We start from the raw sequence: 27,304 nt of genomic DNA, 5'->3' as shown, positions 1-27,304 counted from the left end.
AATGATGAGAGAATCATTGGTTGGCTGCCTCCTGCATGCCCCCCAGTGGGCATTGAGCCCGCAACCGGGGCATGTGCCCTTGACCTGAATCAAACCCGGGACCCTTCAGTCCGCAGGCCGACGCCTCTATCCACTGAGCCAAACAGACTAGGGCCATCATTCCTATTTTAGAAACATAATGAAAATGTACTGAAACACTCACTAGAAAATCAGGGCCTCTGAATGGGAAGGAGCCTGGGAACCGCATGTGGGAAGGGGTGAACAGGAGTGTGTGTTAGCACCCCCTTCGCTATGTGCAGTTTCTGAATGATGATGCACAAGCAGAAACCGGACAGGAAGAGGGTCCGAGTAGAAAGGGAAGGGAAAAGCAGAGCAGCATCGCAGAGAGGGAAGAAGAAAGCATCAACTCATTAATCTAATGTGTTTTTCACGGTGCCGGAGGTGGGGGAGGGGAGAGACTATAAAGAAAGAACTCCTTAATTGCAGGTCACTCCGAGAAAATATAATCAATAGGGAATCTCAGAATGAATGAAGTGGAGGGATGTGAAGGTGAATTTAGCCCCTGGGAAAGGACAGCATATGCCAGGCCAGGCATTGAAGCCCTTCTAGGTCATGATCTGAATACAACCACCTGGCTGTAATGTTACCTCTCATCTTTTCTTTTCTGACACCTAAGATGGGCTGGAAGCAAAGAGAAGCAAGGACCCCCTGGTGTCTGGAATCACATAAAAGCAAAGTTGTAATGACCTCTTTGGCTCCTTTTTTCCTCCCCGGAAACTATCATTAGACATTAAGTTCATGGGTTGGTATCACTCTAGCAGGTTTTCAATAGACCCTTAGGGCATGCAGTCCCTTGCTATCTTATCTCATTTTATTAATTACACTTTGCGATTACAGAGGGTCAGGAGGCAGAGTAGGAACCAGCATCCAATTTCAGGGAACAGTAGCGATCTGGAGATGGGCAAGATGATGATAAAAAATCAATTCAGGCGTTGGCTGCAATGCATAAATGGCTTCAGGGTAGGGCAAGAACAAGCCACCCCCAGGAGTGGATCTACAAGGACACAGCTTGATCTGTCCGTGTGTGGCAGCGTGGTGTGACTCCTGCAGTGACCTGCGCGGTGCCACTAGAGGTGGGGAGAAGTCTCTGGAGACACCCAGCAAAACACAGAGACTTTCCAGAATATTTGGAACTAAAATGTGGATTTCTGCATTCCCAAAGTTGGTTTGTTGAGTGCTATAAGGCTTAGGTGAATACAAAAGGGGCCCCTTGAGGACTCTGAAGAAGAGTAAGATCTCATTTACTAGTACTTGGCAACTTAAATTTTTGAGAGAACATGGGCAAGATAAGTGACCAGAAGGGCCTCTTTCTACAATGAAATAAACTCTGCCTCAAGGCTTCAGAAGAGCACCTCTCAGAGAAGATTCTTGCTTTAGGATCAAGGCTAAGGAACTTAGTTATTTGAGTTCCTTAGTGTCGTACGTAGATCAACATGAAAAAAATGAAATCTGGTTCCCTAACCCCTGAATCTGGTCTGGGCGTGTGACTTGTTTTAGCCAATAGAATGCAGCACATTCTCAAGAGTCTGGATGCTTCTGCTCTCTCTGCTGGAATCCTGCTATCTGCGTATGAACAAGGTCAGGTTGGCCTGCTGGAGGATGAGACCATGTGAGCAGACCCCAGTGGTCCCAACTGAAGACATTCTTTTTGTGTGTTGTTGTGTTTTCTTTGTCATCTATTAAAAAAAGTCTTTATTGTTGAATGTATTACATATATCCCTTTTTCTCCTATTGATCCCTTATTGCCCGCGCTTGCTCTCTGCCCCAGGCCTCCACCAGCCTATTATCTTATATCCATGGGCTATGCATATATGCATACAAGCTCTTTGATTGGTCTCTTCCCACCCATCTACCCACCCATGCCTTCCCTCTGAAATTCAACAATCTGTTCCATGCTTTTATGCCTCTGGATCGATTTTGCTCAACAGTTTATTTTGTTAAGGTCATTCTTAACCAACAGAAACCAAACATGTGAGAGAGCTCAGTCAAGATCACCGAGCTGCCCACCCAACATACATACACCAGGGGGAGATCATTGGTGCCAACAGAGGCAGCTAGCACATAGACACATGAGCAGCAGTAAACTGCCTGTTGTTTGAAGCCACTATGTTTTTTGAGGTGGTTTGTTACACAACAATAGCTAACTGATACACCTGGTCTGTTATGGATTGGGAATGGGAGTTGGTAAGGGAGGAGGAAGGAGTACTGGAGACAAGTAGTATGTTGACAGGAACAAGAAAACAAACCAACAACTAAAAAGCAGAAACAGAGACTCAAAGCATATCATGGCCAGGGTCCGTTTAGGAAAAGGGAAGCAGCGTGTGGCACTTTATGAGACCCTGACCACTGACGGGCTTTATATATAAGAACATGGACCCTGAGTCAACCAGAAAAAGTAACTGAAATGCGTGTTCTTTTTTAAGAAGGCAAGGGCATGAACCATATTGAAGACAGTCTCATTTAAAACAGTTAAAATAAGAAGGTGAAGGTGTTAAGCATCGTTTATACAGAGAATTCATTTGTGTGAGCGGGGACCGTACTTTCTGAAGCACAACTTAAGTAACATCTCAGAATGTTTCCAGGTGTAAAAGGCGGCCTAGGACATCTAGTTTGGTTGCCATGGTGTTGGCATTTCAGGCACATTTACCCACTCATGGGGACAATGGGACAATAGCTGAAACTGAGATGACCTGAGAAATCTGTGCAGAAGAGCCAGCCTCTTCATGCAGGGCCCTTAGGAGGCAGCCAAGGGGGTCAAACCTGTGGACAGCAGGGACAGCCTTAGGCAGTACACAGGGCTCTGTGTTTAGGAGACGGAGAAGAAAGAGCGCGGGAGGAACTCCATCAGCACAAAACAGCCACCTGCAGGGCCAGACCCACTCCTTGGCCTGCCCTGTTGGTTCCTCTGAACACCACACCCCCGGTTCATTCCATCTCATGAACTTGAGTTGGCTCCTTTCCAAAGCACTGTTTAGCACACACTGGAAAATAACAATAATCATTCACATTCACTGTATGTGTGCTAAGTGCCAAGGACTGGACCTAACTCATGCCATGGATTAACTCATTAACCTTATACATTAAGTACTACTGCTCTCTCCCCTTTAAAGAGGCAGGATCGAGATCCAGTGGCTGGCTCGACCTCCACCCCCTCAAATTGTTCTGTTCTGCCCTCCCATTTGCAGAGTTTCCCTTATTCCCTTCCTTGCTGGGCCTGGCTGCACCCTTTGACCCAGCCCTGACTTTGGCCTTTTTGGAACTGGACTTTCACAATCACCACCCCTCCACCTCTCCCAACATCAGTGCTCAGGGAACTCAGTGAAAAAACGGGAGCACCTGTTCTCAGGGGGATGCGGGGCTTTGCCTGGTGGCTTCTGGCCAATTAGCAAGGCTCGTGGGGAGCAGGCCCAGGAGAGCGGATCTGGTGGGGATGTGGGCGCCCACCTGAGAGAGCTCAGCTTTCACCTCCTGTGAGCCGGCAGGCACACCCAAGGCCAGCTGCCAGCGCCTCCCCCTGCCCCCACCTCTGCACAGCAACCGACAGATCAAGGCTCCAGGCGGCTTTATCTCCTGCTAACACCCGCTCCTCTCCCTCCTCCTCACTATCTGGGAGTTTCCTGGTGGCTCTAATGAAAAACCCTTGTGTCACATTGAAAAGTTGCCAGTTATTGCTGCTGGGAATAAAATCCAGTCTCTGCTGGGCGGGAACACAGGAGAGCTCCCAACTGTGGAGGGAGGAGTGGCTGGCTGGAATAATCTCTTCAAGGTGAGCAGTCTCCCAGGCAAAATGAGAGGGCACCAGGTGGGCCCCTCCCCAGCAGCCTGCAAACAAACAAACAGTGGACCCTGCCAGGCTCCCCTCCCCCATCCCACTGTCTCTCTTCCCTCATCAGCACACCAGCTGGGCATGCGCCTCCCCCAGGCGGAAGGTTCAGGCTCTTTCCTCACCCACAGGATAGGACAGAGCGGAGTGTCCCTGCTGTGGTGAGCTCTCAGGCCAGTCTGAGGGGTGGACAAGGGCTTCACCGAATCCTCAGAGACCGGGTCAGTCCACTTGCACATTATTCAAAATGCAGGTTCCTTACATCTACCTGGAACCACTGAATCCGAATCCCCAGAGCTAGGGTTTGGGGATCTCCATTCGTCACCCCTCGCCCCCACCTGGATCATCATGCTCAGAACTCCTGGGCCCAAGCAACTGACCCCCAGGAAAGGTGCTCCCACACACACTGTCCTGGGGTTGCAGACTGTGAAGGGCCCTGTGAAGGCCAGGCGTTGCAGGCACCGACCCTCCCAGCATACCAGGACAGCCATTCCTGTCCTTGTTCACAGACAAAGAAGCTCCAGTCCTCACACCAAGGAATCGAGGCCATCCCAGCTGTGTCGCTCGCTCACCGGTACTCGCAATCATAGCGAGATTTAAAAAGCAATTTGAGAGCCAGGTTATGATAGTAGAGTGCGGTGGCTCCGCAGCTGAGGCAGCGGACACGGCCACTCCCGCACAATTGTGTGGCCTCTTTCCGAAGCATTTGCATCAGTGATTCTCAGCGGGGTTGATTTTGCTCTCCCAGGGGCCTTTGGCAATGTCTGCAGACATGCTTGGTTGTCACATCCGTGAGGCGGGATTTGGCATTTAGTGGACAAGGGTCAGGGATGCTGCTAAACCCTATATAATAAAAGCCTAATATGCAAATCGACCAAACAGTGGAACGACCCAGTCAGTGGGGGGCAGGGCTGGCGAGCGGGTGGCACCAGGCCAAACAAGGTGGGTGCCAGTGGACAGAGGGAGAGAACAGTGTTTGGGGGGCAGTGGTGACTGGTGGCGGAGGGGTGATGGGGGGGCAGGGCCGGTGCTCACCAGCCTGCTGGGCCCCCTCCCCCTTCCCCATCGGCCCTGCCGGTCACCTCCTGCAGAGGGAGGTCACGGGTGGGGCGATGGGAGGGGCAAAGCTGGAGCTGCCCCCTGGTGGTCAGTGTGCACCCACAGGGTGATTGCGGCTCAGCCACAAGCTGGGCTGATGGCCGTGGAGCACAGTGGTGATGGCGGGAGCCTCTCCTGTCTCTGCGGCAGCGCTAAAGATGTCCAACTGTGGCTTAGGCCACGGAGAGCAGGCCTAAACCATCAGTCGGACATTCCCCGAGGGCTCCTGGACTGAGAGAGGATGCAGACTGGGCTGAGGCCCCCCCGCCCCCCCGCCCACACCTCTCCCCTGAGTACACAAGTTTTCATGTACCACAGCCTCTAGTATCCTATAATGCACACAGCAGCCCCCTACAATGAAGAATCCTCAGCTCAGACCATCAATAGTGACACTATTGAGAAACCCGGGAGGAATCCAAGATGCCATCAGAGACATGAACCCAGGTCCAGGGCTGTCCCTGGCCACGTGAAGGCCGAGTGCTCATTCAGGTGTTGGGTTTGAGAGTAACGTGTTCTTAGTCTCAATTCATTTATCTAGAAGGAAGGGACCAGTGGAGAGAGGCTTACAGGTTGACCACACACCCAGGCCCCTGTGTGAGCTGGGCTTAAAGACCCAATTTACTCTGATATCCAGCAAATACCAGGATCCAGCATTCACCCTTGATGCTTCAGATATTGGTCGTTGCTTTAACTTTAGCCCATAGACAAAAAAGGTTCAGTTTGCTAGCTGCCCGATCAGATTTATTCCATACAGATTCCCCAGGTGGTCTCCCCTCTTCACTGAGAGTTCAAAAACAGACCATTTAGTTGACAAAATTGAGTCTCCCGCGAGTTAACGGAGTGGAACCAGCTCCTGGGGAAGACTGTAGCACAAATGCTGCTGCGAAGCCAGGCTGGAGGTGCCAGTTTGTTCTTTACAGTCGATTCGATGCAGTTCAGTGGTTGATGGTGTGTGGAGGCGGAACGCCTCCCTGTGGTCCAGTCCCCTCCTGTTTGCTCGGCTAGCACACAATCTCTTTCCCCTATAAAGTGAATCTGGGCGTTTTATAGCTGAAAAGGGAGCCATTCCATTTAAATTAATCAAGGGACTGAAGGCAAAGGTGCATTATGCAGCTCTTAAAGACATTGACCTTGATTGACAAGGTCCCATGGGCCCCCCCAGAAAGCTTTAACCATAGAATGTTTCTTGACATCACTCAGGGGAGGCTGCTGTCTCTGCTGTCCTCGCCTGGGCCTGTGGTTTCTCACCCATCACTTAAGGAATGCCTACGGTCTGCCTCTTGGCATGGCACACACCTATTAGCCATAACCCTGTAACATTTCTCCTTCGTTGCATTAGAAGAAAAGAGTAATTTTACGGAGGGGCACCTACCTTTCAGCCACTTTGGACATTTTTAAACAATGTCTGTCGATCTGTGCGTTCAAAAACGTTATCTGGGGAAAGACAGAACAGAGGTGTGAAGACCAAACTAGAATTTCGCCCCCCGCATTCACCCTGAGAACCCAAATCCCGTATTTCTCCCAGGATCCTAACACCTGCTCTGTATAGACTTCAACCCTCCAGCAACCATTTGCCTTTTGGAAACTTCCTACTGCCATTGGGATTTGCGATTAGCCCACGTCATATGTTCTCCAGTACTGTGCTATCTATAGTTTAGGTCTGGATTCCCAAAACTGATTGCAAACTTAAAGGCAGCATATGCTTTACAAAGCTGAGCAGCAGCATGGACAGGTAACACACACGCGTGGTACCTGGCCTGACTAATCTCCAGTGACCCTCACCTGCACACTTTTACACCTACCACCCCCAGGTGCTCCGTGTACTGGACTAGAATCATCAAATAGCTATTTCACATTCATGTGTCCTCTTCCCCACCCAATAACAAACTTGTCAAAGGCAGATACCTAACAGTTTACTCCTTGGGGTTCCCCCACCCTGGAGGCCAATAAAGCATAATGTGAGGAGTGGACTCTGAAGTTACTTCATTACCAGTGAACCCCAGGAAGGAGTAATGTAATTAGCCACTGTCTCCTGACTTGGGTTGAACAGGTAACTCCTTGTCATGAAGTAAGAGAACATGGGACCAAATAATGCTGAAAAGGCTTTGGGAGGGGAGCTTGCTTGTTTTCATGAACTTTCCTTTTGTATCACAGCAGGTCAGTGGTCCCGGACCGGCTTACTCTGGAAGCACATTGCAATTTTAAGGGGGAGACCGGACTATGGCAGTCTCCTTCAGTATTGGGAGAACTCATTGATGTCTTTCTTTCAAACTGCTGGAGGAACTTGGTAGAGAATTTCCCCTCTCAAGCGTCCATGGGCTGTTCGCACACAGCACGCAAAGGTTCTAATCACCCACAGCTGGTCTCCACTGTGGTTTCCAGGAGCTCAGAGCTCACTCAGCTCTCAGAGGTGAACACTGAAAGGTTTCTGAACTGGCCACATCTCCTGTGGGAGGGCAGGAGGTCGTTCATTCACCTGTTTCCGGATGTCCTCTTTTGTCGTTTTCCGGACTGGCTGACTGGGTATGTGCACAGGGCTCTGGGACTGGGACTCTTCTGTCACGCCATACACCGACTAGAGAGGAAGCAAGAAGACAGAATCATGCACCCTCAGAGCTAACGGGGGCGTCCGGGGTGAGCTAGCTCAACCACTCACCCGCTGCTCCCAGTCCCCTCTGTGACACCCCAGCAGTGGGTGATCACCCTTCTGCTTGAATTTCTCCGGTGATGGGAACTCTGTCTCTGAGGCAGCCCTGTCCCATCTGTGTGTTACCACTGCTAGAAAGTCCTTCCTTTTATTGAGCTGAAATGGTCTCCTTGCATATCAGTGTTTCTCCAAACATGGTCTTTAGACCATCTGCAAAGAATCGTCTGGGGGTACTTGGTAAGGATGCACATGGACCTACTGAGTCAGCATCTTTGTGGATGGGGCTTATGAATCTGTACTTTTATCAAATGCCTCAGGTGATTCTGAGGCATGAGATCATTCAAGAACAATTGCTGGAGATTATGCACAGAGATCCCCTCTAGATTCTCTGATGGCCTGTAGATGGCATGGCCATCTAGTACAAACTTGGGAGAGCAGAGTTTCAGATTTTTATGCTTTTGAGCTAAGTAGTTTTCTGGGCTCAGTTTCTCCACAACCATGGCTGCTGTTTAAGCTATTCCTTGTGTTAGAGACAGGTTAAAAGCTATCTTTGCATCGAGAAAGAAACAAAACCCCAAAGGGTATACAATGCACAGCTGAAATCAAGAAGGCCTCAAATAGGGTAGATGTGCGCTCCGGGAAATTCTGGAATAAAATTCTATTGTAATTAGGGGGCCCTTCAAGATTAAATGAGGCCATTTTAAGATGAACACTATCAAACATATTACAGTGGGCATCACTATCTCAGTGAAGACTGGAAGATGTAAGTAGATTCCAGAAGTTGATATATATGCCATGTCATATAGATAAGAGAAAATGAGAGGGTTGATTCTTTGGGGCACACATCTCTAACCTTTTGAAATTAACAGAATGGAGGCCAGACACTTTCTCCCACAATATGGTCCCTGGTGCTGCTGAGGGTGGGATGCATTGACTGTGGGGCTGACTGAGTATGGCACGCTTGGGTACACCATGGCCACTGCCCCTTCGGTATAGTGAACACAAGTGATCATTGGCTCATTCACAGTTGGGCAAGATGGTGATTTGAGTTTGGATGACCTTGCTATCTAGACTAAAAGACTTTCAAAGTACTAAACTCACTTTCATCAGTGGGGTTTCCATACTTCTTGTTCCTTTAGTTTCCTTTCCTCCACGCCTCCTCCCCATAGTCAACTGCTGTTTACCCTTGAGACCTCAGCACACTTGAGCTGGCATGGGAAGCCCTTGGGCAGTCCTGGTCTGGCGCCCCCTCCTGGCACTCCTGAACCACCCTGTCCTTCCCCAATGCCTCCCTCCTGGCTCTGTTGTGTGTTGGCTTGTTTCGTCCCCACTGGCTGTGGGCTTTGTGAAGACTTATTTCAGCAGCAAGGAGAGTGCTAAGCACACATCAGCCACTCCACAAATATTTGTCGAATAAATGAATGAAATGGTTTCAAGGGACGAAATGGGGTAGAATTAACAAATAGCAAATTATTGTTTGAACAGTAGCAGAAATGAAAGGGCCATTCACATCAGGAATTTTTAATTCAGCTACACTCTCGAACCTTTTTAACCTTTTGCGGGTTCTTCAAACGTCGACATTTTCTGATATCCATTTCTGTGGTGTTCACACAGCCTGGCTGAAAAGGAAAAAAAACAAACAAAACACATCACATACAGGACCGAGTGAAGATCACTTTCCAATTTAGCCCAAGTGACACCATCAGAACCCATCTTTCTCTTTCCCTATACACATAACGCAGGATTATCTCCACTTTGCCATTTGCAATTTTTTACAAAGACGTAAACGTGTTCCTCCATAGAGTTTTATATGAGACATAAAAGCTTATATTATCTCAGGATGATATGTAGAAGGTAGAGGGTACAGTTTATAAGAGCAAACTTATTACTCAAAGTGACAAGGTTGCTTCAGTCAGAGCCCTTGTTATTGCACACATCTAACCGACTAAACACACTCCAATATTGGGATTTGGAATTGTTTCTTTAGTTTTGCTCTTCACCAGTTTTTAGGAAGGCTGAGAGAGTTTATTCATATTAGTTCCATTTCATGAGGAAAATGCCAGATTTGTTTTAATAAGATGAGATCAGAAATACAAGCATCATGGATTTTATATTTGTGAGTTTGCCTACCTGCTAAAACTTATTTATAATCCCTAAATCAACACTTGTAGTGCACCTACGGTCATTCAGAGACATTTACAGAGCAACAAAAAGTTTGGGTTGTCCAATATGCATGCTCCCGGCTGAGGTCGAATAAGGTGACATTAAGTCTTCTTGTTTAAACTTTTCATATCTTATATAATAAAGAGCTAATATGCTAATTAGACCAAATAGCAAAACGACTGTCCGGACGACCTTCTGGATGAAGCCAGGGCTGTGAGGGCCGGCCAGGGCTGCGAGGGGCTGCAAGGGGCTATGAGGGCCGAGCCCCTTGCATGAATCTCGTGCATCGGGCCTCTAGTTGTAAATACGTGTCCTTTTCTAGGTCTATTTCATGTCACTACTTTCACATTTCTGTGTTTTTTGTTTGTTTGTTTTGTTACTGTTGGATTTTATTGTTTAAAATGGCCCCCAAGCATAGTGCTGAAGTGCTGTCTAGTGTTCCTGAGTGCAAGAGGCCGTGATGTACCTACAGAGAAAATGTGTTAGATGAGCATCATTCTGGCATGAGACACACTGCTGTTGGCCATGAGTTCCATGCTGATGAATCAACAATATATAGTAAGGTGTCTTTAAACAGAAGTGCACAATAAACAAGGTTAGGCATTGATCGGTTGATGGCAGTGGTTCGATGCAGTGGGTCAGCAATGGTTCAGGGTTCGCTGACTCAGTGTTTGCAGCCACCTTATGAAACATAACCATGAATAACAGGACCTGGCTGCATTTAAAATAGAATATTCTAAGATTTAGTTGAACCACAGTAAATATGGAAGTTGCTTATTTTGGGTCTGTAAACTTCCTGGGGCCAAAGGTGGAGTTCCCAGGTGGAGCTCTCACAGGTCTCCATTTCCAATTCCATATTTTCATGAATGGATAACTTATAAAAGGTAGAACTGGCATACATTCCAGAAAATCTACTGAGATTATGTGAATGAGTGGCAAAACCATTCCACAAAGCTCAGCAGTGTTCTTAAGAAGGAGACATCTGGTGGCTAAAGATGGTCATTTCTTTCAAGCGAAGGAAGAAAATAAGAAAACTTAAGAGAACTGAACAGAGCTTTCTCACCACTGGCCTGTGGACATCCCAGAAGGCCCGCTCTTGACTATCCAAGATTTTCCTTTCTGTCTTGTCCTTTTTCCGATCAATCCTGAAAGCATAAAGGAAGGAAATCAGAGACTTTTTCATTGTTTCCCCTGATTCTAGGAGCTGATACAATAGGACCATTGGCACCTGTGTGGTCTTGCTCTGTGCAGAGCTGTGAAACGTGGGTGGACAGTTCCTTCAAGGAAACCTCAAGAAGTCCACTCATAAGAGAACTTGTTTTAGATTAGACTGCAAATTTCCACGCATGTGTAATGAGCACGGTAGGCCTCAGGGGAGCAGGGGTGCAACTGTCCCTTTGGAGGATTACGATTTGCATTATTAAGAACTGAATAAACCGTTGGCACATGCCTCTGCCCATCCAAGTGGGCACTGTGTGCTCAAACGATAGGAAGGAATAACCAGAGGCTGGCATTGTTTCCTCCTCAAATTTGAAAGTTTGCTTTAGTTTCAGAGTCAGTAGAAATGTCTTCCAAATGCTGCAATTACACGTTTTAAGAGTCACTTAAACCAGCTGGTTGTTTAAAGTAGAGCAATAGCCTTGGTGTGTGACAGACATCAGAAGGCAAGTACCAGGAAGCACGAACTGCAAGAGGGAAATTGCAGGTGACAAAGGCAGATTCTACATTCCAATGAGGCCCATAGATGAAAGGCTTTAAAATAAAGAAACAGCCTGTATTACTTCACAGTATCTCTCTGAGCAAAAAGTAACTCGGAATAATTGCCATGTAACTTCTGGTTCTTGGCTCTCTTGGGAGCACTTTAGTTTACTGGAATGAAATAAACCTGCAATCGCCCTGTGATTTTTGTGATAATCATTGTGTACTTAAATGGCCCACAATTATAATGTAACTAGAGGCCTGGTGCATGAAATTCGTGCGGCGGCGGGGGGGGGGGGGGCAGGGGGCTGTGTCCTTCAGCCCAGCTTGCCCCCTCTCCAATCTGGGATCCCTCTTACAATCCAGGACTGCTGGCTCCCAACCGCTTGCCTGACTGCCTGATTTCTCCTAACTGCTTCTGTCTGCCAGCCTGATCACCCCCTAACCACGCTCCTGCCAACCTGATCAATGCCTAACTGCTCTACTGTCAGCCCGATTGCCCCTAACTGCCCTCCCTTGCCAGCCTGGTCCCCCCCCCCCCCAACTGCCCTCCCTTTCAGGCCTGGTCCCTCCCAAATGCCTTCCCCTCCTGGACTGAGGCCCACAACTTCCCTCCCCTGCTGGCCATATTGTGGTGGCCATCTTGTGTTGGAGTGATGGTCAATTTACATATTACCTCTTTATTATATAGGATCACAGAGTTAAAAAAAATAATCAAGAAATACCATATATGTACAAAGTGACAATCTCCCCTCCTTTTATAATATTTGAAGCTGTATGATTCTGAAAGTACATGTGAACACTCCTCCTTGTTTCCCAGAGGCTTCTGAGAACACAGCTCTATTCAGCCTCCTTCTCACCCACTCACCCACCCTCCCACTTTCTCCTTCCCCAGGGGTCTGGTTCCTCCTGCTGTAGCTCAGCACCTAGGGCCTGGGCCCCAGGTAGATAGCAGGAGGCTGGAATCTTGGGTGGGAGAAAGGCAGAGGCTGCAGAGGGAGGGTGACGTCATGGCACCGTGTAGGCCACTGGATCCAATGACCATACGCATGATCAATACTCGCCCACACAGCCCAAGACTTGGCCCTAGGCCAGGGGTGGGCAACCCCTGGCACGTGTGCCAAACATGGCACGCCAGTAACTTTTGCTGGCACGTGAAACCCTCTCTTATAATCTTCCTTTTACAATTTTTTTCTTAATATCGACTTTTTAATTTTTCAGATAAATTCAGTATAGGTGCATTAGATAATAAATAATTTTACATAACAAGTTATCTTAAAGACCATAGACATGGATTGACGAGAGAGGGGAAGAGCAATTTCTATGCCTCTGCCTTAACTCTCCCTGCCCTCCTAGATCCGACCAGTGTTTTGGTTTCATCCACATCTGCTTGTGGATCTTTGTTCTCAGTGATGAATTCTGTTAAGTCTTGTAATAGGAGTAGCCTGACGGATGAAAGTAGTAGCATATCTCTGAAATATAAACCTGATGTAAAATCTCTGTCATCAGTGATGCAGCAGCAAAAGTCCCACTGATAATATCAAATGGAGTCATAAAGTTTTCTGTTGGACTATCAGTGTACATGTATACATTAAAAAATAAATGTATTTTTCATCATCATATACTGTTTTTGTCACTTGAATGAATTTTATTATTTCTTCAAGGTTCTTCACATACGTACACCTTAAGAGCTATCAAGTAGGCATAACATGTTCTCAAAAAATTAGGATTGGCACGCAGAAGAATTTTGAGTCAGAGATTTTGCTGCTTTTGGCACGCACTCACAAAAAGGTTGCCCACCCCTGCCCTAGGCAATGGGCTGCAACACTGCCCAGGGACTGCAAAGGGGGTCCCCTGCAGACCCCATAGGGGTCTCTACTTAGGTGCAAATGGTGCCAAGAGAAAAGGGACTCACCTTCTCCCAGCTCAGCATCCCTTTCCCTCCCCTCCTCTGACCCATTTTGTGAACCCTCCTGGCTAAGCCAGACCACTGCCAGAAAGGACAGGAGGGAACCCAACCTGAGCACATCCATGTACCAGAACGAAAAGGATCTGGCCGACAACCATGACTGTGGGCTGGGGACACTCACTGGCCATGTCTCCTGATTCCTTAGAGAGGAGGGGATTTCTACTCTACTCCCTGGGAGGGAAAAAGTGTGGGACGACACTCCAGTTTCCCTCCTTTCATCTCTTGTCCACCAGGAGGAAGAGTGACATCTTACTGGAGGATTTGAAAGAAGATATTGAGAAAGCTCAGGTTGGTTCTTTCTGAACATCTATTCTCTGCAGACAATACGCCAACGGGGGTTAACTCTGCCCTGGTGGGGGCGCCTGCAAATATGCAGCTATGCCCAGGATGGGTGACTTTAATTGCAGGGCAGAGATCCAAGGCCACAGATCCAAAGTCATGCGCTGTATCTAGCTTTTATCAGTAATAATCTGATATTTTGGACTCCAAGTGCCTGACTTCTGTGCCTTATTTTTGATGGGATCTGGATGTCTGGGGAGGGGTTTGGGTGAGGGGCTACTTGTCAACCTCCCTAAAACTCTACCATGTTTTCCTATGAAGACGAAATCTCCACATCTACAGGTAAGATCGGTCTGGGGTTTTTCAGCCTCTGAGCACAGAAGAAGAATTGAAAATCTTTGGGGAATAAATACATCTTTTTATAACCAGAGTTCTAAATTCTGGAGGGACACCATTGTCTGCTGGAACAAACACTTGAAATTATTTTAGAGTGTCATGGTTACAAAGACAACCTTGATTTCTACTCAGCTGCTCTCATGAGAGATGACAGTGACTGACCACAGCTGGCCAGCTGTGGAAGGAAACCTCAGTGGGGCAATTCCACACTCACACCACCTCCAAATCCCAGAGACTTTCTCTCTTCACAAGGGTCTCTATTAAGTTCACCTACTTTACTTGTGCTTCTGCTTGCATAAAGATGAATTCCCACTTCCTTGCAAAGGCCCTCTGGAGTCTTGCTAAGTTTTCCTAATGAGAAATGAAAATGAACAAGAAGGCATTAATCATCGTATGTTTGCACATCGACCCCTACACTCATTATAGAGCAGCCATCTATTTTGGTTACTCCCAACAAAATAGCAGGGCCCCACTTTAAATCCACTGGACATGAACCCAATGTGACTTTGCACCGGAGCCTGCTGTATGGAGCAGAACTATTAATATTCATTTGCACACCCATTAAGGCTGAAATCCCTGTGGTTCACCTGATTCTCCTCTTCTTGTGCATTTTACAAGAACACAACCCATGCAGCACTTGTCATAAAGGCCCCTGAAGAGAAGGAGAGTGGTTTGTGGCTATGCATGCAGGGTTTGGGGTGGGGGGGGGTGTCTTTGCAACCTGCGGGACATCTCCGAGGGCAAAATGAAGGGTTTCTCAAGACTTGTTTCCCAGCAGGGGTCTTGGAAGGGGGCAGGAAAGAAGAACCCAGACTTGGCATTCATGTCTTTGAATGTCCAGATTCAATAGTGCGGAAAAAGAAGTATATGTTTGTGATGTTCATAAAAGGAAAACCCAACAGAAAGAAAGGAAAGACATCCAGGGCTGCCTTTTAGAGGAAGAGGGAGGAAGCCCTTTCTTTAAGTCTGTAGACTTACCCAGTGGCACAATAGGACAGTGGGGAGGGGCGTTGGACAGGTCCCCTAATGACCTGCCTAATTCTGATGGAATGCAAGGCTGAAGCCCACATTATGCTGTGTGTTTTCATAGAGCTCATGCCAACACTAATTTATTACTCTCATCAGTGGATTATTAATATAAAAGGAGCCTCAGTTGAAGATCAACACGCGTAAACTCAGTCATTAGTAAGGCTTGGTGAGCAAGTACCTCAACAAAACTGTCCTTTTGATTCTTCCATTGTTTATAGGAAGCAATGGTAATGCACAAAAGTCAGTCAGTTGGGGAGTAGTTATATAAATTATGATACAGTCATACCATGGAATATTAGGCAGCTATTAAAAAATGATAGATTATTATTACTGACATGAAAAGATCCCCAACATACTTACAGTAGAAGGTGGGGAGAGAAGCAGCTTACACAATAATGTTCATGGTATGATCCAAGTATTTTTGTAAAGAAAAAAATGTATGCACAGAAAAAGCTTTGGGGAGGAGGATGGCAGGCTATTTTTCTCTCCTTTCTTTGCAGTTTGAATTTTTGTTTTTACCAAGAGCACATGTAATAATAAAAAACAACATACTTTTTTTTTTTTTTTTTTTTTTTTTTTTTTAGTTTCTAACCACTTCTAGGCAGAACTTCAACCTGAAAGAACATTTTAATGTCATATTTGTCACAAATACCAAAGTAGAACATTATATGGCAAGAGAAGTGTACACTGAATAAAACCCACTAGGAGTTGATGCTGTCTTGTTTCTGTTTAGGACATTTTCTAAAACATGGGAATACAGGGAAGAGAGACAGTGGATGGAGGGGCTGCACGCTCCTGCAGTTAGGGAAGGGATGTAGTCATGTCGAGGTTGAAGCACTTTGTGCGGGGTGCACACAGGGCAAGATAGCAGTGTTCTGGAAGAGGGGTGACTGCAGGCGCAGGAGGGCAGATTCAGACAGAAACTGGGTACCTAGAGTGCTTAGCTCCACAGAACAGCCATGCCAGGGCTTGCTTGGGGAGATCATAATGTTTCCACGTAGTTCTATTTAGTGGTTCCCACTAATAAGCAAACTTCAGCCGGGCTCTGAGGCTCTGTGTGAACCCCTGCAATGCATCCCCCCCTCTCCCACACACAGGCCCTGTGACACCAACGGCATGCATATTCCCCTTGAGCGGTGGAGAGGGGAGCCATGGCTCCACAGTTGGTCCGCTTGGGCACAGGTACCCAAGAGTGACAGGTCTGGCAGAGTGGGTCATCAGGGTTGTTTTGGAAGACCGAGGCAGTGAAAGCAGGAGAGGCGTTTGGAGGGTGGGTGGATCTGAAGATGCTGTCAGTGCTGGATTATCTAGGGCATCGGTTCTCAATCTGTGGGTCGCGACCCCTTTGAGGGTTGAACGACCCTTTCACAGGGGTTGCCTAAGACCACCGGAAAACACATATATAATTACATATTGTTTTTGTGATTAATCACTATGCTTTAATTATGGTCAATTTGTAACAATGAAATTGGGGGTCACCACAACATGAGGAACTGCATTAAAGGGTCATGGCATTAGGAAGGTTGAGAACCACTGATCTAAGGAATGGTACTCCACTGCCTTTAATGCTGCCCCTCCTCCTAGCTGCTGGCCCTAGTCATTTTGTGGCTCAGCAGCACCTCCTCTGGACGGTTCATGGAAATTTAGCCTATTTCCCCCATTCTCAGTCACTCATATAAAATTTGGTTTTGGGGAAAGATTTTGTCACCAAAAACTAAAAATATTTTAAAAATTATTTGTGAACCTCAAGTTCTCTTGAGATTGGCTCTGTTACATGGGAATGGATATGAGTGTGCTGTGGGTCCTCCAGTTCTTGTAGGGAATCACTTGTTGTGAAAGAAGGTGGAGGGGGAGGCAGCTGGGAAAGTATATACTTCAAGTGATATACACCTATCTTACCTTCTGGAATGAATTTGGTCTTAGATTCTGCATCTACTGCCAAGCAAAGGTGACTTGGGGGGGGTATAAAGATGCAATTAAAAATATCATATATTAAAATGAAGAATTATCATATATCAAATTTAAAAAAGTATTATATATTAAATCGATTTTTCCCTTTTGGTGCACAGTTTCATGAATTTTAACACATGCATAGATTCATGTAACCACCATCATAATCAGGACACAGAATAGTTCTGTCACTCTGCCAAGCTCCCTCACGCCCTTCATAGCCATAATCTACCTCCACCCGAAACTCGTGGCAACCACTGATCTGTATTTTCCCTCATGTTAGTCACATAGATGGGGTAATACAGTTTGTAATCTTTTGAGATAGGCTTCTTTCACTTAGCATAATGTCTTCGATACTCATCCAAGTGGTTGTTTGTATTACCAGTTTATTCCTTTTCACTGAAGAGTAGTATTCTAGTGTACGGATGTACCAGGGTTTATGTAACCATTCACCCGTTAAAATGCACTTGGGTTGTTTATAGCTTCTGATTATCACAAATAAAACTGCTATGAACATTAGTGCACAGGTTGTGGTGTGCACATAAGTTCTGACTTCTCTAATAGGATTGCTTGGTTATATGGTAGCTGTATGTTTAGGTTTATAAGAAATTGCCAGGCCATTTTCCAGAGTGATTTTACCATTTTGCATTCCCACCAGCAATGTAGGAGAGCTCCAGTTGCTCCACATCCTCACCAGCACTTGGCATTGTCAGTACTTCTTATTTTAGCCATCCTAATATGTGTACAATGATATCTTAGCATGGATTTAACCTGTAATTCCATAGTGGCTTATAATGTTGAACATTTTTTCATGTGCTTGTTTGTCATTCTTCTGTCCTCTTTGGTGAGGTGTCTGTTCAAGTTCTTTGCCCATTTTTAAGTTGAGTTGTTTTCTTATTGTATACAAAAATTACATCTTTATATAATTACATTATATAAAGATGTAATTTTATTGTGATGATAAGAAGAGCTGAGGACAAAGGAGGGGAAATAGAAGAGACCTCCTTTCCACTGCCTGAAAAGGATTGGGGAGTGCAAAGGGGAAAAATACAAGCTAAAACCCAGTTGCAGATACATTTGTACTCTCCTCCCACACCTACCCTGGAAAATAATCATACTTACTGATTCATAATCTGCCAATTCCAGCCTTGCTTTATTCTGCATTGTCCTCTTACAAAGATAGATGGCTGAGGAAAGAAGAGAAATTACAACACAAACAATCACAAATCCATCTGTCCATCCATCCATCCATGCATCCATCTATCCATCCATCCATCCATCCATCCATCCATCCATCCATCCATGCATCCATCCATCCATCCATCCATCCATCCATCCATCCATCCATCCACTCATCCAGCCAACCAGTAGCCAGCCCAGCTGGCTAAGTGCCCAGCTGTGCTGTGAAGAATATGTTTCTATGTGGAATCCATGACACCTCATCTCTAGGAATCTTTCTGCAAGTCAGGATGGGACGAGGACCCCATCTTCTAATCCTAACAACTCCCTTCCATACTTTTCCTCTCCTTTACCCCAAGCATCCTGCATCAGGTTAATCTTTCTCAAATATAACCATGTTACCCTCTTGCCTAAATGGCCTGCATCGACTCCTCGGTGACCGCAGAAGAAAGGTCAGGCTCCTTGGAGTAGAGTATTTGGTTCTTTAAGATCCAGTCTGCTTGTCTCTTCCCTTCCTCAGTCAGGCATGTGAGGCTACCAAACATCTTTCAGCTCCACTCCTCTGCATATGTGGCTGCTCCATAGAAACGCTTTCCCTTTTCTCTCTTCTTTCCCTCTGTCTATCTAGCAACCTCCTACTAATCTATGAAGATCCAGCTTGGTGTTCTAGATAGCTCAGCATCACATCTATCCACCATGAAAACTAATCCCAATGCACTATAATTATGGGCTTAGTAGGCAGGGCCTTGCTCTAGGCTGAAGGCTCTTCAAGGGCAGAGGCTGTGTCCTACTCAGCCCGATTCCCTATACCCAGCACCAGGGCTGAGTCTGCCAGTGGAGTAGATGAACAGTGGAAAAAGAGAGCAATTTAGCTCGCTCTTCCCAAGCTAAGCAAGGGTTCTTATCCCTTAGTTGCCAGGACATTCTCCCTCAAACATGGCCTTCATTACTTCCTCTCCCTACCTCTGCTCCTTCAGTATCTCCCTCCTTCTCTAGTGACAAGTAGACCAATGCAGGGAAGACAAGAGATGAATGGGATGAATGAACACTAGAATAACCAGAAGGGAAGGCCAGAGAGGACCCATCTGTTGTTTGACAACTTAAGTACACGAGGGTATGTAGGCAACTCCTTGCTGAATTAGCCAACCTCCTCCATGTGGTCTGAAAAATTTACTGATGGCAGCCTAGGGCAGTGATGGCAAACCTTTTGAGCTTGGTGTGTCAGCATTTTAAAAAACCCTAACTGAACTCTGGTGCCGTGTCACATATAGAAATTTTTTGATATTTGCAACCATAGTAAAACAAAGACTTATATTTTTGATATTTATTTCATACTAGAGGCCCAGTGCACAAAAATTTGTGCACTTGGGGGGTCCCTCAGCCTGGCCTATGCCCTCTTGCAGTGTGGAACCCCTGGGAGGATGTCCACCCCAGTGGGGACCCTCACCCCATGGAGGTTTGGTCAGCCTGGATGAGGGGTTGATGGCTGTTTTCAGGCTGGCCACACCCCCTTTAGGGTGGGGGGTCCCCACTGGGGTGCCTGGCCAGTCTGGGTGAGGGGCTGAGGGCCGTTTTCAGACTGGCCAAGTACCTGGTGACGTAAGCTCCCAGCCTCTCCTTTTTTTCTTTTTTAATTCTGGGATTTATTTACCTTCTATAATTGAAACTTTGTTGCCTTTAGTGGAGGCCTGTGGAAAGCTTGGCTTCCTCCATCACCAGGGGCAACCCACTCCTGCTCGCTCCAGCTCTGTGGCCACGGCTGGCTGAAAGCAGGTATCTGGGGTTTGTTTATCTTCTATAATTGAAACTTTGTTGCTTTCAGTGGAGCTCAGAGCCGGGCCGCGGCAGGTGGGGAACCTTGGCTTCCTCCATCACTGGAGCAAGCAAGCCTCATGCTCACTCCAGCTCCATGGCTGCCGGCCGCCATCTTTGTTGGGTTAATTTGCATCTAGTCGCTCTGATTGGCTAGTGGGCGTGGCTTAAGGCGTAGAGAAAGTATGGTCAATTTGCATGTTTGTCTTTTATTAGTATAGGATATTTAAATGCCATTTAACAAAGAAAAATCAACCAAAAAAATGAGTTCATGTGTCATCTCTGACACACGTGTCATAGGTTCGCCATCACTGGCCTAGAATATGCTAGAACCTTCTGCTCACACCAGAGTTGTATGTGGATGAGAGTCAGTTATGTTTTCCCCCCTCAAATATGCTTATGTTAGGCACACCTGTTATTTTAATAATGCAAGTGCACTAAATATTACACACACTGATGCAATTAATGTGAAAAGAGAGAGTTGTTTCTATGAAGTTGAATGGTTCAGAACAACTTGATAGAGGAGTGTTGGCTAAGATAGTTGCTGATGAGTTTGGTACAGGTGAGATAACTGAAAAAAAAAGAGAAAACATAATAAAAATTTCAGAGCAGTAAACAGGTTGCTTGAAAAGTGTTTTTAAATTCTTGATGCGCTTTAAAGATGCCCAAACTGGGTGGTTTATTTTGAGTATGGTTTACTGAAGAAAAGAACCTCAAATTATTGGGACCCATAATCAAAGTGACTCTTTGGTCTTCCCTTAAGAGACTGCCAAGTGAATATAGCTTTGTATGTCTTACATTAAGAAATGTATGTATCATTTTTCATGATTCTCTACTTACCAACTTTTTCAATGAACTAAGCTGCTATATAGCTTTCCATTGTGTCTGATAAAGGTACTCTTTTGGTCTCTGGGACCACTGGTTAGGCAGCCTGTGGACTTGGGGGTGACCTGGAGCAGGAAGCCTAGCATGCCGCCAGACCCAGCAGGCCTGGTCTAGATGACCCAGGAGCAGTGCAGGTCAGTGGAGGTGGTGGCTGCTTTGACCCTGCTGCCTCAGATAATATTTTGTATTGGCCACATGTGAAACTCAGGAAAGTCTAAGTCAGATTGGGGCTCCATGGAGGCAGAATCGTCCTCAGAAATTTACAGCCCATCTAGGTCAAAATGGGCCAGCTAGGTTATAAAGTATAAAGTACCATGCAAGGAATGAAAAGCTGGTACCATTCCCCATGACCATGAGTTACATGGTGGCATGCTATCAGCGCACTTCCCCTGTGGCTAATGTCACATATAAGGGAATCTGTTCACCAGAACCAGGGAGGTGGGACGTGGCTGTGGAGTGGACCTCTTCTTGGCACAGACCTTCCCTGGGCTTGTCTGCACCACTACAGTGCCCTCAACAGTGCTTGCTCTAACATCTAACCAATCAAATGACCGCTGGCAACAGAAGCCGGTCCTATACCAGGGCATCTGGGGGACTTGCTTTAAGATCAGATGTTGGCTTTTCTTGGATATTTAATTTCTCATTGAAAAACCGTTGTCTTTTTGCCCTCATACCTGGCATTCCCACCTCATTGGCTTCTCACTTGGGTGATGCAATGCCATCACAAGCGCATTGTGTATCATTGTGACAAAAATAGAACAGGTTACAGAGAGGGAACTGGTGGTTGCTAGAGGGAAGGGCACTTGGGGGACTGGGTGAAAGAGGTGAAAGGATTATGAGGTACAAATTGGTAGCTACAAAATAGTCATGGGAATATGGAATATAGTCAATAATATTGTGGTAATTATGTATGATGCCAGGTGGGCACTGGAAATATTGGGGGATCACATTGTAAACTATATGATTGTCTAATCACTATATTGTAAACCTGAAACCAATACAAAATGATATTGAAAGTAAAGTATAATTGAAAAATAAAAATAAAAATGCAAATAGTAAAAAAAGAACATGTTAAAAATTTATAAACAGAATGGATTCATGTGCAACATGTGTAATTTGAACATTAAAAAAAATATTGACTTTATTCTACCTCAATGTACTTTAAAAACTGACTCATTTTCCAAACTGTCTGTGCTAGTGACATCATTATTTATCTCAATCTCCTAAAGTAGGAGATTGTATCTCTCTAGTTTCCTCATACCCTCTAATTACTTTTTAGAACAATGGAATTTTAGCATTGAAAGTAACCCTGGCAACCATCAAGTAAGGACCCTTTATCGACAGATGGAAAAACTAAAGGCCAAGAGAGGTGAATTGATTTACTCACCTCTGGTTACGGGTGGAGGTGGAAATAGAATTAAGGTCTCGTTCAGAGCCCTTTTTCCACTATGACAGTCACTGCCCCATTTATTTATTCGTTTTCCCATTTAAAAGTGTATTGAATGTCTCTATGTGCTAAGCACTGTTTCACGTGCTGGGGAAATCACCATGCGAGCAGCTGCCACTTACATGGCGCTCACTGAGTGTCAGGGCCCTTCCCAGCGTTCACCTACTCCTCACAATAACCCTGTGAAGTGGGTTCTCTACTGTCCTCATTTTATAGACGAGGAAACTTTTTTTCAGGTCATTCTCCATTATTGGGGCTCCATAGGACTCCCTAACACTGCTGATTCCATTCTAAATGTCTCTCCTCGACTATGAAGGCTTTTTAATCAACCTGCCCCTCCCAAACCATTGAACTTTATCAATCATTCTTCATTAACGTAAAACCTTTGAGTACTCAGATCAGACTCCTCACTATGCCCTTCTTACCCCCATCAGCCACCTCTCTGGAATGCGTGGAGAACAAGACTGTGACTCATTCAAAGAGGTGACTGAGCAATCGATGCAGAGGAGGTGATCGGTAAATGTTGAGTGAATGAAAGTTCCTGGTTCTTTGTCAATCCAAACCATACCTATTCTGAATTCTTAGCTTCAATTTCACATTTTTTCCTGGCAAGAGGGCCACCAGAGAACCAATAAGATCAAACATCAGTCTAAGAATGATAATACCAACCACCACTGAGGTTTTATTGACTCCTTACTATCTGCCATACACCAAACCTTACTTGTTGTTCATTTAATACTAACAAGACAACACTGGGAGACAAGCACTGTTATTATTTTGATTTTAATATGAAGTTTCTGAGGCACAGAGAGGTTAAGGAACTTGCTAAGATCACACAGCTAGTGGAGCTAGTCAATGCTAGGCCCACCGTGCTGAATTCTTTCTTGGTAAATATTTTCTGACTAAACTGCTTTGGAAATGTTGGCGAGTGATTTTGAATCCTACACCTTGACTTCTCCATCTGATTTGCCAAAATCAAGGCATATGAATTAAAAAAATAATTTTGCTTTAATGAGAGCCTGATATGAATTGTTATTGCTATCCCTGTTTATGCTGGACAACTAAAATTAGAAAACGGAGAAAACATGTAGAGAAAGGGAAATAATGTCCATTGTATCCAATGGTAGATGGCTTAGGCGTTACAGTCAAGTAAATATTTCAATCTTACTTGGGCCCAGTTTTCTGGTCCTACCATCCTCCCCACTTCACTACAGCCTGGAAAAATATTGGTTTCCCCATTCACAAGGGCGCATGGCGGCTGCACGAAACAGCTACAATCATTCAAATTCTGAATTGGGCTTTTGTTAGCAAAATTTCAGCCCCAGAAACACTTGTTTTATGAGCAGCCAAATGCAGCTCCCATTCTAAGCCAGAAGCCTTGCTAGATCCACTTATCACATCATTTAGGGTGCAGCGCAGTTCCAGAGGGGACTGCGGTGGTGCCTGCAGACTGCTGATGTGACAAGAGAGGGGCCTGTCCTCTGTATGAGGGCCATTTTCCAGACTTGGAAACAGAGCATCCGTAATCTTATTAGGCAATGACTTGTTCACATTCCATCCTTAGGATTGCTTCTAATCACTAGTTACCCCAGCCTCAAATGTGTGGCCTGGAGGGCGTAGCTGGTCACACAGGTCTCCAGAACCAGCTCCCCAAACACCACCCAGTGGCTGCTGCTGCCTGCCTGCCTGCCTGCCTGCCTGTGCCCACAATCCTGCAGAGAGCCTGGGGGGCGGGGAGCTGCTGGTCTCATCAAGTGCCCAGTGAAAGGACAGCCGCTGTGCGATCCAGCAGCTGAGCCAGTGATGAGGATGCTGTGCAAAGGGACAGGTGCTTCTGCACAATGCCACGCACAGGGCCATGAAAGGAGCATATGGGCCTTGGAGCCACTCAGATCTGAGTTCAAATTCTGCTGCCTCCACTGAGTGTCTGCTAAGAGCCTTTAATAAAGAGCAAATACTCAGCACCAGCTATGCCTCAGGTGTGCACTGGGGGGGTCTGAGAATGAACAAGGTGGACTAACCCCGCGCTCTTGGAGCTCCCAGACAATGGAAAGCAGTGTGATAACTGTGATAAGGGTGAGGAGGTGGCCGCTGGTTCTTTATCTGAAGTAGAGGGACAATGTCACTTCTTTAGAGGACTGGCACATAGAAATACTAAACAGCCTCCACAGAGAGCATATGGCAAGAGTCTAATAGATCCCTCCCTTTACAAAGGCAACTCCCTGCTTACCCAGCTCCCAACTTCACACACTCGTTATTTTTCTGGACCAGGGTAACGTCTGTATATCCCTGCTCTGATATTTTGCAGTTTCTCCCTAAATTCCAACTATCAAAAACACCAGTGAATTATTAATAAATGTTAACAAGTCTGTGAGGATAGAAAGGGTCAGGGGGTGGTGGCCCCTTGATCTAGTCCTCCCGGGAAAAGTCCTACAGAGTTGCTGTGGGATCCTGGTTTTCCACGGCCCCACAGAATGAACCTATTGGCCACCCTTGATAGACTTCTTCCGCCCCCCATTTCCTTCCCACGGCTGCATCTTCCAGTGTGCGCTGCTTTTCTCCATCATGTGAACAGGATGCTTATTACATGTCAACAGTATGACAAAGGGCTAAGCCGGGTGAAGAACCTCCTCCCCTGCACTCCGTCGCCAGCACCGAGCATTTGCCTTCGCACTCCCAGCAGTAACACTGACTGTGGGCTGTGCCTTCCCTGCTCACCATAGTCAGTGTTTTCAGGCTCCCAGCAGTTCGACGGCCAGAAGTACGGAGCCTGCAAAAGAGCAGAGGTGTCAGGACTCAGAAGCACTTGCCCTCCCCTGCCTAGGGGTCAGGGTCAGCCCTCCCTGTACCCATTGAGGACCCCTCCCTAGGACCAGCTCTGTCCACATCTCCTTTGTGCTGACACCACAGCCCAACCCGCTCCTGTTCTTAATGCAGCTGAGGCCAGTCAACATTTTAATTTAGGTGCTGAGAAATGAATCCAGGTAAATAAATAAGTGAGAAAATGAGAAACTTAGCTTATAGGGCAAAACTTTCTTATCCTGAGACAATAGAAGTCTAACTACAGAAAATAGACTGGCATGGTTTTTTGGGTACAAGCCCCAAGTTCCTGAGTAGTGCCCACCCACTCCCCTTCCCCCACTAAGTTCATATGATGAAGCCCTAACCCCCTGTGGTTGTATTTGGAGTAAGGAAGTAATTAAGGTAAAATGAGACTTTTAGGGTGGGACCCTGATCCCATAGGATTAGTGCCCTTATAAGAGGAAACAGCAGATCTGTTTCTCGTTCTCTGTCTCTTTTTCTGTCTCAAAAATACAATAAGAAGCAGCTATCTGAAATCCAGGATGAGCATGTTCACCACAAATGAAACCCTACTGACACCTTGATCTTGGACGTCCAGGCTCCTGAACTGTGAACAATAAATGCCTGTTGTTTAAGCCACCCAGCACGGTATTGTGTTATAGCAGCCTGAGCAGACTAAGACACCCTTTAGCCCTGTCTGAAGAACTCGCTTCTAAACCCTTTGGTTTTGACCTGGACACCATCCCTTATCCTCTGCCCCAGATCTAGGATGGGATCTGAAAAAAGGATTGGAAAACAGGTGTGATGGGTTAACAGGTAGTGAATAGAAACATCACACAGGAAGTCAGCATGATTCAGGAGAAAGATCATGGACTTTGCTATAAGGCTGACTTAGGTTCCAACCAAGGCTATCTCTTAGACTTACTAAGTGCCCATGAATTCTCTGAAGACCTTAGCTTTCCCTTATAAGAGGAAACAGCAGATCTCTAGGAAATGGGTGACATTTGCCCCCCAGAAATGTGTTCTCCAGAATAAATGAGGAAATATGTATGAATTGTCCAGTCAATCGTAGGTTCTCCACGAGGGCTTTTCTGGATTATTTGGGTGGAGCAACAAAAGGCCCAGACAGAAGTTTGCTTGGTTTTTCCGAGCTGGTGGGAGGTAAGCGTTGCTCCCTTAATTACACTCAGTTTTTCCATGTGTCTCTAATCTGCAATCAGAGGATGATGAGAAGGAGGAGGAGCTGGCAGGCCTACCTGGAACCGGTAAAAGGTGCCATCGTCCTTCATGGTGAGAACATGGTCCGAGATGGGAAAGACATAGCCCTGGGCAGCTATAAGGCTTCCCAAGTGTATTGCTTCAACTGCGGGGACGGGAAGTAAGAGGGAGAAGTAATTAGGAAGCTGTCAGAGTGGAGGGCTTCTTAGCTGAAATGTAAGCTGTGAGTGCAAAAAGGCAACAGGAAGTCAACTGTCATCACCCCTAGATAACTCCTGGCTGACTGACTGAGCGATCAATGACTTTATGATATGATTGCGTGGGCTGGGAGAGTGTCAATGTTTGGGAAGCACTACCAAGTGTCTGGGACTCCTCTGGATCCCAGCTCTGAGAGTCTGACATTACTTTAACCTCCCCCTAAGACTTCCAGCAGAAAGTGCTCATGGTGAGGAGTTTGAGCTCTGGTGTAGACAAACCTGTGATAGTTCACATAAGGTGTGTAGCAGTGTCTAGGGCAGGGTCAGTGCTCAGTAAGTGCCGGTCGCCCTGATTCATATTTTTATTCTCCTCATTTCTTATCATCCTCAGCAGTGAGCATGCAGCCTTGACACCCACAGACACTCTGCACTCAAACTGCATTGTCCGTTGTGACAGCCCCTTCTCTTAGGGTCATAAAGGCAAGCCTCACTTTTGTGGTGAGCAGTGTAGTGGGCAATGGCACAGGGAGGCCAATGTGGTAAAAAATTTATATTTTTGCCCCAATCAACATGTTGTTTTGTTACTTTAGCTCCAACCATAACTAGATTCACATAAATCATTAAGAATTTTATATTTAGCCCAACCGGCATG

At 46.1% G+C, this 27,304-nt stretch overlaps 1 protein-coding gene across 10 annotated transcripts in view; it reads right to left on the bottom strand.

Annotated features, from left to right (window-relative positions):
• RGS6 (regulator of G protein signaling 6) overlaps positions 1-27,304 on the bottom strand; it is a 487,886-nt gene that overhangs the window by 67,477 nt on the left and 393,105 nt on the right. For all 10 annotated transcript variants that reach the window (XM_036311823.1, XM_036311859.1, XM_036311875.1 and 7 more), the window contains exons 5-12: positions 26,494-26,600; positions 25,154-25,205; positions 18,235-18,299; positions 14,408-14,484; positions 10,855-10,936; positions 9,173-9,247; positions 7,458-7,556; positions 6,354-6,415 (exon numbers count right to left, since the gene is read on the bottom strand). In XM_036311823.1, the coding sequence (XP_036167716.1) occupies positions 6,354-6,415; positions 7,458-7,556; positions 9,173-9,247; positions 10,855-10,936; positions 14,408-14,484; positions 18,235-18,299; positions 25,154-25,205; positions 26,494-26,600 (619 nt within the window). The remainder of the gene's footprint in view (positions 1-6,353; positions 6,416-7,457; positions 7,557-9,172; positions 9,248-10,854; positions 10,937-14,407; positions 14,485-18,234; positions 18,300-25,153; positions 25,206-26,493; positions 26,601-27,304) is intronic.

The sequence above is a fragment of the Myotis myotis genome, unplaced genomic scaffold (genome assembly GCF_014108235.1).
Source record: "Myotis myotis isolate mMyoMyo1 unplaced genomic scaffold, mMyoMyo1.p scaffold_m19_p_1, whole genome shotgun sequence".
Taxonomy (NCBI): domain Eukaryota; kingdom Metazoa; phylum Chordata; class Mammalia; order Chiroptera; family Vespertilionidae; genus Myotis; species Myotis myotis.
Note: the sequence above shows the minus strand (reverse complement) of the source record. Positions and strands in the feature narration are given on the sequence as shown.